Here is a 14,108-nt window from a genome sequence, read left to right as displayed (position 1 = left end):
AAAACTTTTCTGGCTTCCTTGAAAGGGCATTCCCAACCTCCAAGGTGTTGTTTTTTTTTCGCTAAATAAATAATTTTACACATGACAACTCAAAAGATATAAAATTATATGCACAACTAACTATATATAGGTCTAAGCCTATTTCAATTTTTCTATCCGCATAATTACTAGCAAACCCATGAAAAAAATCTGCAAGTCCTATGAACAAATAAAGTTTTGCCTTGACCTGGAATAGCAATTTTGATATAGTGTAATTTGTACCCAATAGCGCTTTTACGACAATATATCATTCAGAAAAACACGGTGCTTAAGTGTGGACCAAGATATGTCATAAGTGTGAACATGTGGACTTATTTTCACCACCGTGTTATTCGGAGTATTTGATCGACACAAGCTTCGTTGTGGCCGACAAAAGTAGTGGAGAAACAACTTCGGGGTGGTGGATTCTTGTGCTCTGGTCATAGGCTCGCTAATCAGAAAAACTTTGCTGGCTTCCTCGAAATGGCATCCCCAGTCTCTGAGTGGTTTCCTTTTTACTAAGTAATAAATTAACACATGACTACTCAAATGACATATAAATCACAAGACAAATATACGTTTTGTATATAGTAAGATAATGACAACATTCCTCGCCAAATGTCTAAAGAGTCGGTTTTTAAAAATTTATAACTCTAACTTTGTATTGACACAATTTTTTTCTTGGAGACTTTTCATTCATTTCATGAGAAAACTAATAATCGAGTTTGTCGATAGTGGTGCGATTGGATGCTTAAACAACAACATTTGCTTAGCTTAGTCCCACACTCGAACTTCTTCATTTTAATCGGCCTGATGAACAGCTCGACATGCGAGATGAATTGGAATTCATAACTCCAAAATCATGGCAGTTAGCGTCAATTTCATGATAGTGCGATTGGACCCAACTCCAGGATTGCGGGAGATGGTCTTAACTCTAAGATAGCGGGACTGGACATGATTCCAAGTTAGTGGAATTGGTCCTAACTCCTTGCTGTGGATTAAGATATGATTTGGCCAATCATGATTACAAGAATTGTAGAAGCTTAGATCAAAAACTACCAAGATGAGGATCAGATGAGTCAAGGCTGGCCAAGAGAGCGGACTTTGATGAAAAAACAACCCGTTTTTCTAGAGGATTTTTTAAGGAGCAAAATACGGTCAAGAGATTTGCTGATTTCGCAGCGTGTAACGTCAATTGCCAGTGAAATCACTACCAAGCATCCACAGACAAAACTTACGAAGAAGCACCTTATTCAACGTCTCTCAAACAAATTCACGGACACATCCCTCAAGTTCCCGCGCAATTGTAGCGCCGTGCGAATCGAATTCAAAATCGAGCTGATCTACAGCAATCTACATGAAGCCCAGAACCTCGGGAGAGTATCGCTCGCCCCGAGCTGCTTTACCAGTTTCCATGGCATCGGTCGGCGGTGGGAGTCCGTCGCCTCCCGCTTGTCGGTCTCCGTAGCCGTCGATTCGCTCGGGACTTTGTCAGTTTCGGGAAGGCCAACTTCTTCTTCTGTTCGTCGCTTCCGTCGGCAGGCGGCGATCTTCCGTTTCGTCAGAGCTCGGTGGTGGTGTTGGATGATGGAAGATGAGGAGGAGTCGTGATGCTGAAAGTGGCGTCGGTGGCGAGAGAAAATCTGAAAAAAAAAAGAAAGAACAGAGAAAAAGAGATAAAAAAAAAGAGAGGAGAAAACGAGAAGAACAAGTAAAAAACAAAAAATCAGGGAGCTCACTTACCTACGAATTGCCTCCTTCGCAAGTTTCTCGATCATTCTCTTCTCCATCGGTCGAATCGGAGAAAGTCGACGTGATCTTGATTCGCTTCCCTTGAGCGGGAATAAGCTCATGCTTTCTCTTGGGTGCTATTTGTTCACTCTCTCAATTCTCCGTTGATGATCTTGTAGGTCTTCCTCAAGATCTGTTTCGGCCGAACCAAGGCCTTCCTGTAGATCTCTTTCGATCCGATCACCTTCGTGCATAAATAAACTCTTGACTTCTGAACGTATTGATTTGTGATCAATCTCATAGAGTAAAGCTGGATCGATTAGCTACAAATTTTGAAGAACGATTTTTAGATCGTACTCCAGTTGCTTGCAAAATATTCGGAATCCCCAGTTTTTCACATATTTGCCGAATACTGTAAGGCTAAATCGTACATGACTCCCGTCAATTTGATCAAAATCAACTACTCCCCACAACTGTGGTGGTGTGAGATAACGAAGTCGGATATGGTTCAACTCCAACGGTTCGAAATTGAATTCATAACTTTCCCGCTCTTCGTCATTAATCGTGGGCAACCAAACGATATGAGTCTTCCATTTTCTCCTCATAATTATCCTTATTGAGAGCGACACAGAGAGCAAATCCAAAAAACTTATCATACAAGTCTTTTGAAGCCATGAAAGATATGGAATCCTTTTCAACCGGAAGAACCCACTCCGGCATCTCTCCTCGAGGGAGAGAGATAGTGTAATTAAAAAGCTGAAACAAAGATAGATCATTAGAAAGTACCCAAGTTTGATATTAGTACCCAAATAGAAAAATTCAATTTGAATTTAGTAAGTAATCCTAGAGAATTCCACTTGGAATTAGAGCTCTATAAACGAGTGGAGATCCATTGATCCTTGCTTGCATTAACATACTCATGTGATAGAAATCATTCCCATAAAAGTACAATAGCCAACTCCATTACATGCATACACGTGCAGAATCACTCTATATTTGTTTGATTTTCTTAAGCCTCCAATCTTGCATTTTCTGCCATTGCAATACCCAACCATGCACGCGATCCAGCATATAGTCCATATCCATATGCATGCGTGTGAGTGCATGAGTGTGCGTGAGAGAGAGAATCTAACCTGGTCAGGTAAGCAAATATCAGCCATAGTCAACCCTCTACGGACAAAATCACGAACTGAAGTTAAATCTCCACAATTTTGTAGAGATTTGCAATTATCCGTCCAAAGAGTACTCAAAAATGGTGGAACCTTAGGAATCTCCTGTAGTTGATGGCAATTTTCAACTTCCAAATAGGACAAACGATGACGTTTATTGATGGATGTTGGAAGGCTAGTAATATTGTTCCTCGACAGCTGTAATGTTGTCAAGAATGGAGAACATGAAAGATTCTCAAGAAAGTCTACTTCGGACAAATTACATCCCAAAAGGTCTAATTGATGTAAATTTGAAAGTCCGGTCTTCATGCAACGATCAGCCGAATCCTCGTACTTTGGAAACCCGATTAAATTTGTGCAAAAATTAAGAGCCAAGTCTTCAAGGTTTTGTAACTTGTAAATGCTCGACGGAAGACTCATCAAGTTCTTGCAATTACCTAAATACATATGCTTCAAAGAGACAAGATTTTCTATTGATGCAGGAAGTCCTTTAATAGCTGTTCGTTCTAAATAAAGCTCTTTTAGGGCTTTTAGTTTATGTAAAATATCAGGGAACCTTTCAAACTTTGTGCACCCTCTAAAATTGAGAGTTCGAAGATTTTTTGACTTGAGCTCATTTGGAAAAACACTAAGTTCAGAGCACCCCAAAAAATTCAACACTTGTAGCTTGTCAAGATATGTGATTGACTCATGGGCTTCTACCAAGTTTTTACAATAATGGAGATCCAATTCCTCGAGACTTGGATCACACGAGAGGTTGGGCATGCGAACCAATGACTCGCAACGACTGAAATTAATGTACTTCAAATTTTGGAAGCCCTGTAAAAACAGCGAAACCAGCTCTGATAAACATTCTGAAAGGGACAAAAATGGGGTGCTTGTATGATGATGATGCTTCCTTACATTTAAACCGGGGGATTCCCATTATGAGAAGAGGTTGCTACCGAAGCATATCCGGTATTGATTTTTCAAGAAATCATTACATTTTAGGTTGTCAATCGTAAATATTGAGCAATTTGTTTATTTAATGTAGAGGTGATCTGCTGCCAAGTCCACAAATAGTCCTGTGTAAGTTGCTATACATAGACAGGGGAGCCAAACTCATGAAATGATGGTAATTTCATATCGGATGTCATTCATGTTGTCCATGATTTTATAATATCGATCATTAAAAATTTCATAATTTATTTGTATTGTAGGGGCTAAGCTTGATTGAGGGTTATAAAATTGGCTACACGACACATGGGGGAGATTGTGTTTCTCAAGGAAAGGATATGTCATAATTAAATATCCTTGAATGTTATATAATCTATATTGACCTGGTGTATATGTCATAACCTACTCTTCACGTGGAAGGAAGCAAGGAGCTTCGGTAGATCAGGAAACTCATAACCTACTATTCAAGTTTCTGAGTAAATTCTTAACCTATTGATTAACTTTTCATTCAAAGTTACTATAAACTGATTTTGTGGGAATCAAATATCGTATTGAGAAATTACTCAACACTTAGAAACTTTACCAGTAATTATACATACATAGATATATGTATATTTTAGCAAATCAGAGTTAACTCTTATCATTTGACATTTTAGATATTGTTTGAAAGAATTTAATATTATATAGACACACAATATAAAAAGTTCACAAATAAAATTGGGTTAACAATTATTGAAAAAGATTAGAATAAAAAATCCCAAATCAGCATGCAGATTTACCCCTTATTAATTTTCATCTTACAAAAATCCTAAATTGGTACGATTATGACATATTTACCCTAAAACTAATTTTCGTCTAAAAAAAATCACAAACCGGTACTCTTCATCCAAATCTACCCTCTATTAGCTTACGAAAATTAATTTGGAATAAAATTGTGCCACACGTCATGCATATGACAATCCAAAATCTAAGTGAAGTGTCACATGGTGAGTATGCGAATGTGTCATGTCATGTGACAAATCTATGCCACGTGTCATGCCATGTGACAATCATATAAGCATAGTGAAGTGCCACGTGGCGAGTGCGGATGCGAGCCATGTGACAAAACTATTCCATGTGTCATGTTATGTGGCAATCACAAAAACAAAGTGAATTGCCACGAGGCGAGTATAGGAATAAAGAATTTGCCAGTTCTAGCTTTAACTACATATGATAGATGAATGGGGGATGTAAATACTATGACAATGTAATTTCGTAAAAATTAATAAACTTTAAAATATTTTTGAAGACATGCAATGACAATGAAGTCAACTTTGAAAAAAATTTGACCAAAAAAAACTTTGAAAAACATTTGGAAGAAAATAAAAATTTCATAGACTCAATTCAAAATCTGGCTCTACGTTCTAAGAAGAAACTAGTGCACACATTACACACATAACTGGCAAAGCTCCTAACAAATACTCTATTATGTCGACTCAGTAGTACTGCTCCTTAAGAAATGATTTAAGCAATTAAAAATGCCTTGTTTTATAGACTGGCGCATTCAAACCTTCGACTAAGCTAATTTTATTGATGCTGGTCAAATCCCCGCCGTTTAGGTTTGTGCATTGGGCAAGGCTCCATCACTTGATGACTACGCGGCCCACCACTTAACCGCCACGTCATCCTTACTTTTACTTCTATATACATGTGAACAGGTAGGTTGGTCATATTTTTGTTTCCCTTTTGTTCGATCACTGTATAATTTTTCTAAAGTTTATATGTAAACAACCAACAGCAACTTGCATTTTGAATTTCTTCACTTGGTAGATTTGATCTGATTTTGAAATATATCTATGTTGATAGTTGGAGATATTACGTTAGAAAATATGTAAACTTTATCTATACTATTATATAAGGTAAAGATGATTACTTTAAAAGATTTCAATCTTTTTTTTATATTCCTTCCATCAATTATCCTTAATTACTTATTTTACAAATATTATACCATGGATAGATACGTGAAATTGATTATTTTATTTTTTTTATCTCTCACATATTTCAATATGAAAAGTCAAATTTTCTAATGATGCTGTGACCTTAATAAAAAAATTTCAAATCTTGAAATATCTTTCTCTTTCCACGTATATGTATAAAAATTATTTGTAGTTATGTATTTTATTAACAAAAATGTTTCCATTGAGTATTTCTAACAAAGTTGTTCGCTTAATTTTTCAAATGCCAATTTTGCCGCACTTAAAAAATATTTCTAATGCAAGTAGTTAGCGTCATTTTGAAAGAAAATAGAGAAATGGTTTCCGAAACAGAGGAACAATTCTTCCTTTTGTGTACTAGTTCATATAATACCATATACATACACAAATGAGGTAGATAATAAAAAGGTCAATGCAGGTAAATGCTCACCTTTAAATAATTTGGCACTACTGGCATACTGCAATTGTTCATATCAAGTCCCAATAATTTTTTTTTACCAGAGGAAAATTCTGGAAAGGTGGCACATCCATCCCATCGACACCATCTTAGCTCATTAGAAAGAAAAATAGGAACTTGGAAAGAATTATGCACATTGTGCAAAATGAGCAATCTCAATCTTCTCATTTTTGTAAAATCATGTGGACCGATATATATCTCTGTTGGCTCAGGTGGCTCCAACACTATGGCTTTTACAATACAATCTCCCTGTTTATACAAGACTGTTTAGGTTATGCATGTTCAATAATTATAATAAAAAAATTAAGGAGTAGAATTTTGATCGGATTTGGAAGTCTTACCATGTTGTATGACAGAACATCGAGAAGATCATCACACAGCCATAGTCTACTGCGTTTCCCGGGATCATCGCACTCTTGGTTCACAATATCCATGCCCATCAATTGAATCAAGTCATGCATTTGTAGGCATCTAGACTCAATTCTTATTAAGGACCTCTCAATGAGAATTTGTAATCCTATTACTACCTTTAAATCACAACCTTCAAGAACTTTTTTTACGTACTCAGTTTCCCACCCCTTAAAGAAGCATGCAATGTCGAGAAAAATCTCTTTCTCATTTGACTGTAGTCCTTCATAACTTATCTTGAGTACATCATTGATGTCATTGTTAGGAGCCGTAGATATTTTATATAGTGTACTTTCCCATTCATCTTCTCTTCTACCACGTAAGAAGGAACCCAGTACCTCAAGTGCTAAAGGAAGGCCTTTAGCATGATCTAGAACACCATCCACTAGATCTGTCTTGATTTTTAATATTTTGTGTGTCGAAAATGCATACTTACTAAGCAGCTCACGAGCTTCACTATAAGCCATTGGTTTAACTTCATACACATGAACTTGATCTATGTCAGAACAAGTTAGCAAATGTTTATCTCTGGTAGTAATGATGATCCTACTTCCATCACCAAACCACTTGCCTTCTCCTGCTAAAGCATTTAATTGGCGCAAGTGATCCACATCATCAAGGATAAGGAGAACTTTTTTACAACGAAGTCTTTCTCTTATCAGATTAATACCTCTATCGACACTAGACACTACTAATGTTTGTTGTAGTGATAATATCTCATAAAGTAATTTTTCTTGCAAAGAAACTAAACCCTTGCCATCTTTCGAAGCCTCTCGAACATTTGCCAAGAAACATGAACCCTTAAATATTCCAGAAATAGCATTGTAAAGGGCTTTCGCTAAAGTTGTCTTTCCTATGCCTCCTTGTCCCCAAAATCCCACCATGAGAACACCATCATTAGACTCAAGATTTAAAATCGATTTCAGCTTAACCACTTGGGAATCTATCCCAACCGGATGCTTAGCCACATGCAAAGGTGTCCGGTCTAGGTGAGTGGAGATTTCCGTTACAATTCCTTGTATAAGCTCCGACTCATCTCTGAAAAAAAAATGAAAAATAGAAGTTGTGGCATCGTTTTAGCAATTTGAATAAGCAAATAGCAAGCAATTACTAGCCAACAATGATAAAAGCAGTACATCACATTTTCACGTAACCACAACCAAAACAACATGTATTCCCACCAAGTCAAATTAGAACTCAAAGAGCTCCACACCAATCAAAACAAGTTCAGGGTTCAACTTTTAGTCATCCAAGTGATTCATGTTCTTTTGATTTATACGTGACAATTTACATATTTTTCCTTTTTAGCCATTATATGTGATTTATTTATATGCTTAATCAAAAAGAGCTATTTAGGACTTTGAACGGTGGTAAGATTTCGATTCGAAAACTATTAAAATACTCCGAACCACGATGTCATTGCCTTACATGGTCTATACACATTAATTATCTTGTATCAAGCGTTAATTCCTTCCAAAAAAAAAATGGAGTAAGTGCAATAACACATACTTAACATTTTGTCCATTGATTGATCAAGTTTTAACATTTTATATCGTTCAAATAAGTCGGTAAAACTTTCAGGCTATGAAGTCCTATTGTCAATTTTGTATTTCGGGAGAAAGCCACGTGTTTGCTCTATGGTTGGCCACATGTGATTATTCACACTCAAGATGCTACCGGTAATGAGTTTATGACTTGGTTGACCAAAATTGAAAATTTGTAGAACTCAATAGACCAAAATGAAATATGAAGACTTCAATAGCCCACTGATAAAAATATGGACTCCACTCCACTTACCCATCTTTCAAATGCCACCCGGACAAGCTACCGGCATCAAAAAGAGCTTTCTTCCATCTCTTTATTTCCTCCGAATCCTTCCCAAACTTGGACTCATGCTTAAGCATAGCTTTTCTGTACTTCTCTCTTGGTGTTCTCACTTCTTTGGGATCCACTTTGTAAAACAAGGGAAAGACCATGAGATCTCTTTCTTCCTTGCAATCCATGATCTTCGCCACCTCTTCCAAACACCAACATGAGGAAGCGTAATCCTCTGAGAAAACAATGATTGCGATATGCGATTCCTCGATTGCCATCATAAGCTCTGGTGCTATTTGCTCTCCTTTCCTAAGCTCCTCGCTATCAACATAAGTGTAGATTCCTTTCTGGTCAAGAGCTTTGTAGAGATGACCGAGAAAGTTGTTCCGGACATCCTCGCCTCTGAAACTTAAGAACACATCGTAAATCCTTTTGGGTTTTGATGAAGAAGCCATTAGATGATGGAGTTTAACAATCAACAACGAGTAGTAGCTTAAGATTTGGTAGAGTGCTTTCAGACATCCATTCACCATTTGATCTTCTATATAGAGGACAGAGATTCATGACTTTTTTAGGGTAGGGTCAGCAAAGAATAATATTAAAACTTTCAAAAATGATGGACCAAGATATTAAATAGGTGTGAACACAGACTTATTTTCACTGAAGACATATCACGGGGTTATTCGGATTGGCTGATTGACAAAAGTTTCTTTGTGTGATAAACTTGACCGGCAAAAAAGCCAAATGGCCGGCAAATTTGTGAAAGTGCATAAAAAATCTTAATACTTGTTGTAAAAGTGCAATCAAAATGGTTTGGATATTTTTAAGTTTTGTGAGTAGAAGTTTTACCAGATGATTGATTTAATATGAAGTTATATTCTTATGAAACGATAGGTAAAGGCCTCGTCCTTTATAGGTTGGCCGATCATTCCCTATGATTCCAATATGAAGTTAGGGTGTGATATTTATTCTAAACATATCTTCCCGGAATAAAAAGAAAACTCATGGTAGTTTCACTGATTAAAGGAGCGCTTAGCTGCCGGCCCACCAAAAAGGGCAAAAAAAAAAAACTATTTTTCATGCTTACCAGCAGAGCTTTAGATTTTAGTGTCAATTAAAGAATCCAAACTTTTTGTTTATTCCTCGTCTTTATCTATTTGGGCCACTTGACTATGTGACATTACCTATACCCACTTTGTTCCCATGGAAGAAGGTCTTACATAAGCTCGGTTTATATATTAGCTACATAATGAAAACTATTGACACGGCACTAATGTTTTGCAAATATTTTTAGTAATATTTTATATAAGGCAATCAAGTTGGTGTTCAAGCCTTGTGAAAATTTAGGCTTTGTGCATATTCAAAATATACGACATGATAAAAATTTCTGTATTGGTTAAATAAACATCTCATTTGAGTTGTTTCTATATGTGTTGTATAAATAGTTTACATTTGCTTTATCACATAACTCAAATCTTTTGGAGATTGAAATTCCAAGTAAGAAAAGTACTTTGGACTTATATAGAAATTGGTACAATTGAATTGTTAATCAATCATAATTTCTTAAGCTGAATTATGTGGATCAACATTGTTGACGATCTACAGTTTTCACTACTGTTTATACTTAAAGTTTTCAGTCTCAATCATAGAAAAGTAATGGGTAAGCAGATGAATCAAACTTTCATAAAGTTACACACAAATGGTTATGCTGCTTCAATTAAATTATTAAGTTGATGAGCCAGCAACAGCTCATCCACAATCGTTTGTTTTTTGTGGGAAAATGTTTTAAGCTTTCAAAGCATCATGTCATCATGTCATCAACCACCCAACCAATTATTCAATATGAAGTGCTTTTAACTTTTAACTTTCCTCTAAAGAAGAATATTATGATGAAGCAGACCGGTGAGTGGATCATCATACGGTGTTTGGGAGCACCTAACAGTCTCTCTGTTAGACCATGCTGCAATTATTCTATCGCTTCAGTATGGCTTAGGAATTTGATTGATTTTAAGCTCTCATTAATAGTGCCACTTGATTTATATTTTAGAGATATATGCCACCTTACAAAATGAGTTGGGTCATCAACACAATAGTTGGTAAAGTTGAGCAGTTGGTGAGAAGTGGTTTTAGTTTGGCAAATGTGGTTAGAAAACACCTAGCTTTTATCTTCTTTTCTCTTCGCACCGAAAGAAAAGAAGAGGGACGACTTTAAGTCAAGCCTATGAAATTTTTCTAAAGTGGGGGGAAAAAGTTTCCAGCTTTGCTAGTTAGTGGAACGACGCTTTGAGATAGTCATGAAGAATCTGAACATTCATGAGACAACCATGAGACTACGCTTCCAGCTTTGCTATGAGGTGTCTGTGAAAGGTAATTTTAATCTTGCATAAGACCCACCTTATCTAGTTTGTATAATCCAATCATCCTTGGTAAACCATATTCATTGTTTAAACTTTTTAAACGAGGAAAATGATCATAATGGTGCAAGCGGATCAGATTTATAGCCGTGCTCCTAATCCTGTGATCGTAATAGATGATCTTGTGGGCTAAGGATGAGTTCTGATTCTCATGATCTTATTTATAGGTGTAAAGAGGAATTTGTTGAGTGAGTGCCACTGTCGGTCCCACAGTGCACTGAACAAGGCTTTTCTTCACCACGAGACAAGCCATCTTCTTTTACTCTTAGCATCGAAAGAAAAAAAGAGTGACGACTTTAAGTCAAGCCTATGAAATTTTTCCAAAGTGGAGGGAAAAAGCTACTTTGGAAAAATTTCCAGCTTTACTGGTTAGAGGAAGGGAAAATGACACAAATGGTTCTTGAACTTTAGCTCAATGTGTAATGTGGTCTTGAACTTTTAATTTGTTTAATGTAATCCATGAACTGTAGCTCGATGTGTAATGTGATTCCTAAACTTTTAATTTATTCAATGTGGTCCCTTGACTTTTGGTACATGTTCAACCTAGTTCCTGAACTATGTAAAAATGTCTAATGTTATACATGAACTTGAATTAATGGAAAGACAATATTGGATATTTTCATATAGTTCAGAGATTAAGTTGAATATGTACCAAAAGTCAAGAGATCATATTGAACTTCAGGGATCACATTGCACGTTGGATTAAATTTCATGGATCACATTAAATAAATTAAAAATTCATGGATTATATTGCATATTAGATCAAGATTTAGAGATCATTTGTGTCATTATCCCTTAGAGGAATGACTCTTCAAAATAGTCATGAAGAATGTGAACGACCATCAGACCACCATGAGATGACACTAGCTTCCAGCTTTGTTACGAGGTGTCTGAGAAAGGTTTTATGCAAGAATACTTTTTTTCTTTCCTAATTTGCCTTAGGTGGATTGTCCGATATATCCCCATTTGAACGCAGATTAAAATTTCAAAGGAAAAAAGTAGTGGGTCCCAATTCCAAAGGTAATTTTGAAGACTAGCAAAGCGACAACAAAAATATAAAATAGAGTGGCTATCTTAAGTTTAAGCAGGAGGCAGTGTCTCATCTATGGATTTGTGGTAGAGGTAACATAATTTATATGAGATGATTTAGAGAGTTTTCGATTTAGATCAGTCAAATAGTTCACCCATCAACTGCGAGATCGGCAATCCCCCTTCCATTTGGGTATTCGTAAATCCACCATGATAGCATTCGAGTCAGTATTCAACCGGTCGAATAGAAATTTCAGAGAAATCTCCACCTCTCACATATTTTTCTAACTCTGTTCTCCAACATGAAATGAAAGAGCGTAGAGAGCATCGAATACAAATTGGCTTCAAATACGGCCGCTTTTCTTTCCTCCAAATCACTCTCCGTCCTAAAATTCAACTTTTTTTTTCATCGCCATCGATTTCTTTCCTTCCTTTCGATGCTTCTTTAACGCTTCAATTGCCTATTCGATGGGACCAGCTTTCATGGAGCTTTGATGCTCTAGAGAATTCTTGATTCTATCTATCCGAATAACGTGACAATTCAGCTTCATGAATTTATGGAAGATTTCTGGTTCCAACTGCTTCAACACCTTGAATTAGTCGTTAAGAGAGAGAAGGGCGGAGACATTATGAATGTGCGAATGGAGAGAAAATTAGTAGGGCGGTTTGGATAAGTGCATAGCTACCCCAGTTAAGTATTCAGTTAGTTTACAAGAATGATTTAAAAGATAGCTATAAAAAAGGGATTAACATACTTTTTAAATAATAATTGAGCTTATTCCTAATGTGTTGTGTGTAGGCCTGTCAAACGGGCAGATCAGGTTAGGTCGGAAATGGTCCGACCCAAATTGATCGATTGAAACCATATGGATCCCTTTTTATGCAATACAATTTTAGCAACCCATGCCCAATTCAATCTAGACCCAACCAGTAACCGACTCAACCTAAGCTCCAATTCTTAGTAATTTTTGTCCTTAAATTGTTGCCTTTGAAGAATGGGCAACTCCAAAGACTAGCTCGTCAATTCGGTGAGAGAACTCCTTTGAGTGGTTTCTTCATTACTAAGTAATAATTTAACACATGCTACTGCAACGACATACAATACATACGACAATAATACATTCTGATAGTCAGATGATCACAACATTTCTCACCAAATGTCGAAAGAGTCTGTTTTTCAAAGCTTATACCTCTAATCTTGCGTCGATACATAAAGTTTTGTTTGGACACTTTTCATTCATTTCATGAGAAAACTAAGAATTGAGTTCGTCGATACCGGTGCGATTGGATCCTCAAACAAAAACATTTGCTTAGCTTAGTCCTGCACTCGCATCTTTTATTACATTTCTCTGCATTTAGACAATAGACACATTTATGTTTAGGCACAATGCATTTGAATTAAACAAAGCTTGTTTGCATTGAATAAAACAAGGGCTCGACTACGGACTTCTTCATTTTAATTGGCCCGATGGACGGCTTGGCATGCGAGATGAACTAGAATTCACAACTCCAAAATCGTGGTAGTTAGCTTCAATTTCAAGATAGCGTGATTGAACCCAACTCAAAGATTACGGGAGATGGTCTTCACTCTAAGATAGTGAGATTGGACATGATTCCAAGATAGTGGAATTGGTCCGAACTCCTTGCTGTGGAGTTAGATATGACTCGGACAAGTTGGATCACGATTCCAAGAATTGTGGAAGTTTGGATCAAAAACTTTCAAGATGAGGATTAGATGAGTCGAGGCCGACCAAGAGAGCGGACTGTTCTGAAAAAAACAACCGGTTTTTTAAGAGGATTTTTAAAGGAGCAAAATACGGTCAAGAGATTTGGATTACACAAAAATCAAACATGGTCAAACACTCGTATGCTTCGTCCATGGTATGGAGTTTGAAAAGATTGATTGGGTCAAGTGAGCTGGCCAGGGATGAGATAAGAGGGAAAACAGAAAGCGGGTCTTTTTTTATTAGGGAAAATCTGTCGGTGACCTTTGGCGACAGAATGAGAAAAGGATTCGGTGGTTCTTTTTTGAAAAGTAAAACCGATCGTAAGCTTCAGGGGGGGATGCCTTTCGGTGGCTGGGGAATCCAAAAGGAAGATTTGAGTGAGAGTTGGAAAGTAATGGGAAAATCAGAATCAGACAAGATTAAAGAGCGGT

The 14,108-nt window shown here is 36.7% G+C and overlaps 1 protein-coding gene, 1 long non-coding RNA gene and 1 pseudogene across 2 annotated transcripts; all 3 read right to left on the bottom strand.

Annotated features, from left to right (window-relative positions):
• Positions 1-2,320: 2,320 nt before the first annotated feature.
• LOC115662714 (probable WRKY transcription factor 19) lies at positions 2,321-3,842 on the bottom strand (annotated as a pseudogene).
• A 2,394-nt stretch (positions 3,843-6,236) lies between these two features.
• On the bottom strand, positions 6,237-9,018 carry LOC115662556 (TMV resistance protein N-like). The gene is made up of 3 exons (XM_056302539.1): positions 8,490-9,018; positions 6,626-7,730; positions 6,237-6,533 (listed from the first exon to the last, which is right to left on the bottom strand). The coding sequence occupies exons 1-3, from the start codon at positions 8,960-8,962 to the stop codon at positions 6,237-6,239; spliced, it is 1,875 nt and encodes a 624-aa protein (XP_056158514.1). The 5' UTR covers positions 8,963-9,018.
• A 4,172-nt stretch (positions 9,019-13,190) lies between these two features.
• LOC130134865 (uncharacterized) lies at positions 13,191-13,838 on the bottom strand. Its single transcript, XR_008814381.1, has 2 exons — positions 13,398-13,838; positions 13,191-13,299 (listed from the first exon to the last, which is right to left on the bottom strand). It is a non-coding gene; the product is annotated as an uncharacterized LOC130134865 (long non-coding RNA).
• Between the last annotated feature and the right edge of the window lie 270 nt (positions 13,839-14,108).

This window comes from Syzygium oleosum, unplaced genomic scaffold (genome assembly GCF_021117445.2).
Source record: "Syzygium oleosum isolate NSW1041296 unplaced genomic scaffold, Sole_v2.1 Sole_v2.24, whole genome shotgun sequence".
Taxonomy (NCBI): domain Eukaryota; kingdom Viridiplantae; phylum Streptophyta; class Magnoliopsida; order Myrtales; family Myrtaceae; genus Syzygium; species Syzygium oleosum.
Note: the sequence above shows the minus strand (reverse complement) of the source record. Positions and strands in the feature narration are given on the sequence as shown.

Excerpts from the sequence above, each read along its gene's own strand:
- LOC115662556 (XM_056302539.1), bottom strand. The coding sequence starts at position 8,962 with ATGGCTTCTTCATCAAAACCCAAAAGGATTTACGATGTGTTCTTAAGT. Across the intron at positions 7,731-8,489 it reads GGGTGGCATTTGAAAGATGG|AGATGAGTCGGAGCTTATAC; the intron begins GTAAGTGGAGTG and ends TTTTTTTTTCAG. Across the intron at positions 6,534-6,625 it reads ATGTTCTGTCATACAACATG|GGAGATTGTATTGTAAAAGC; the intron begins GTAAGACTTCCA and ends TTGTATAAACAG.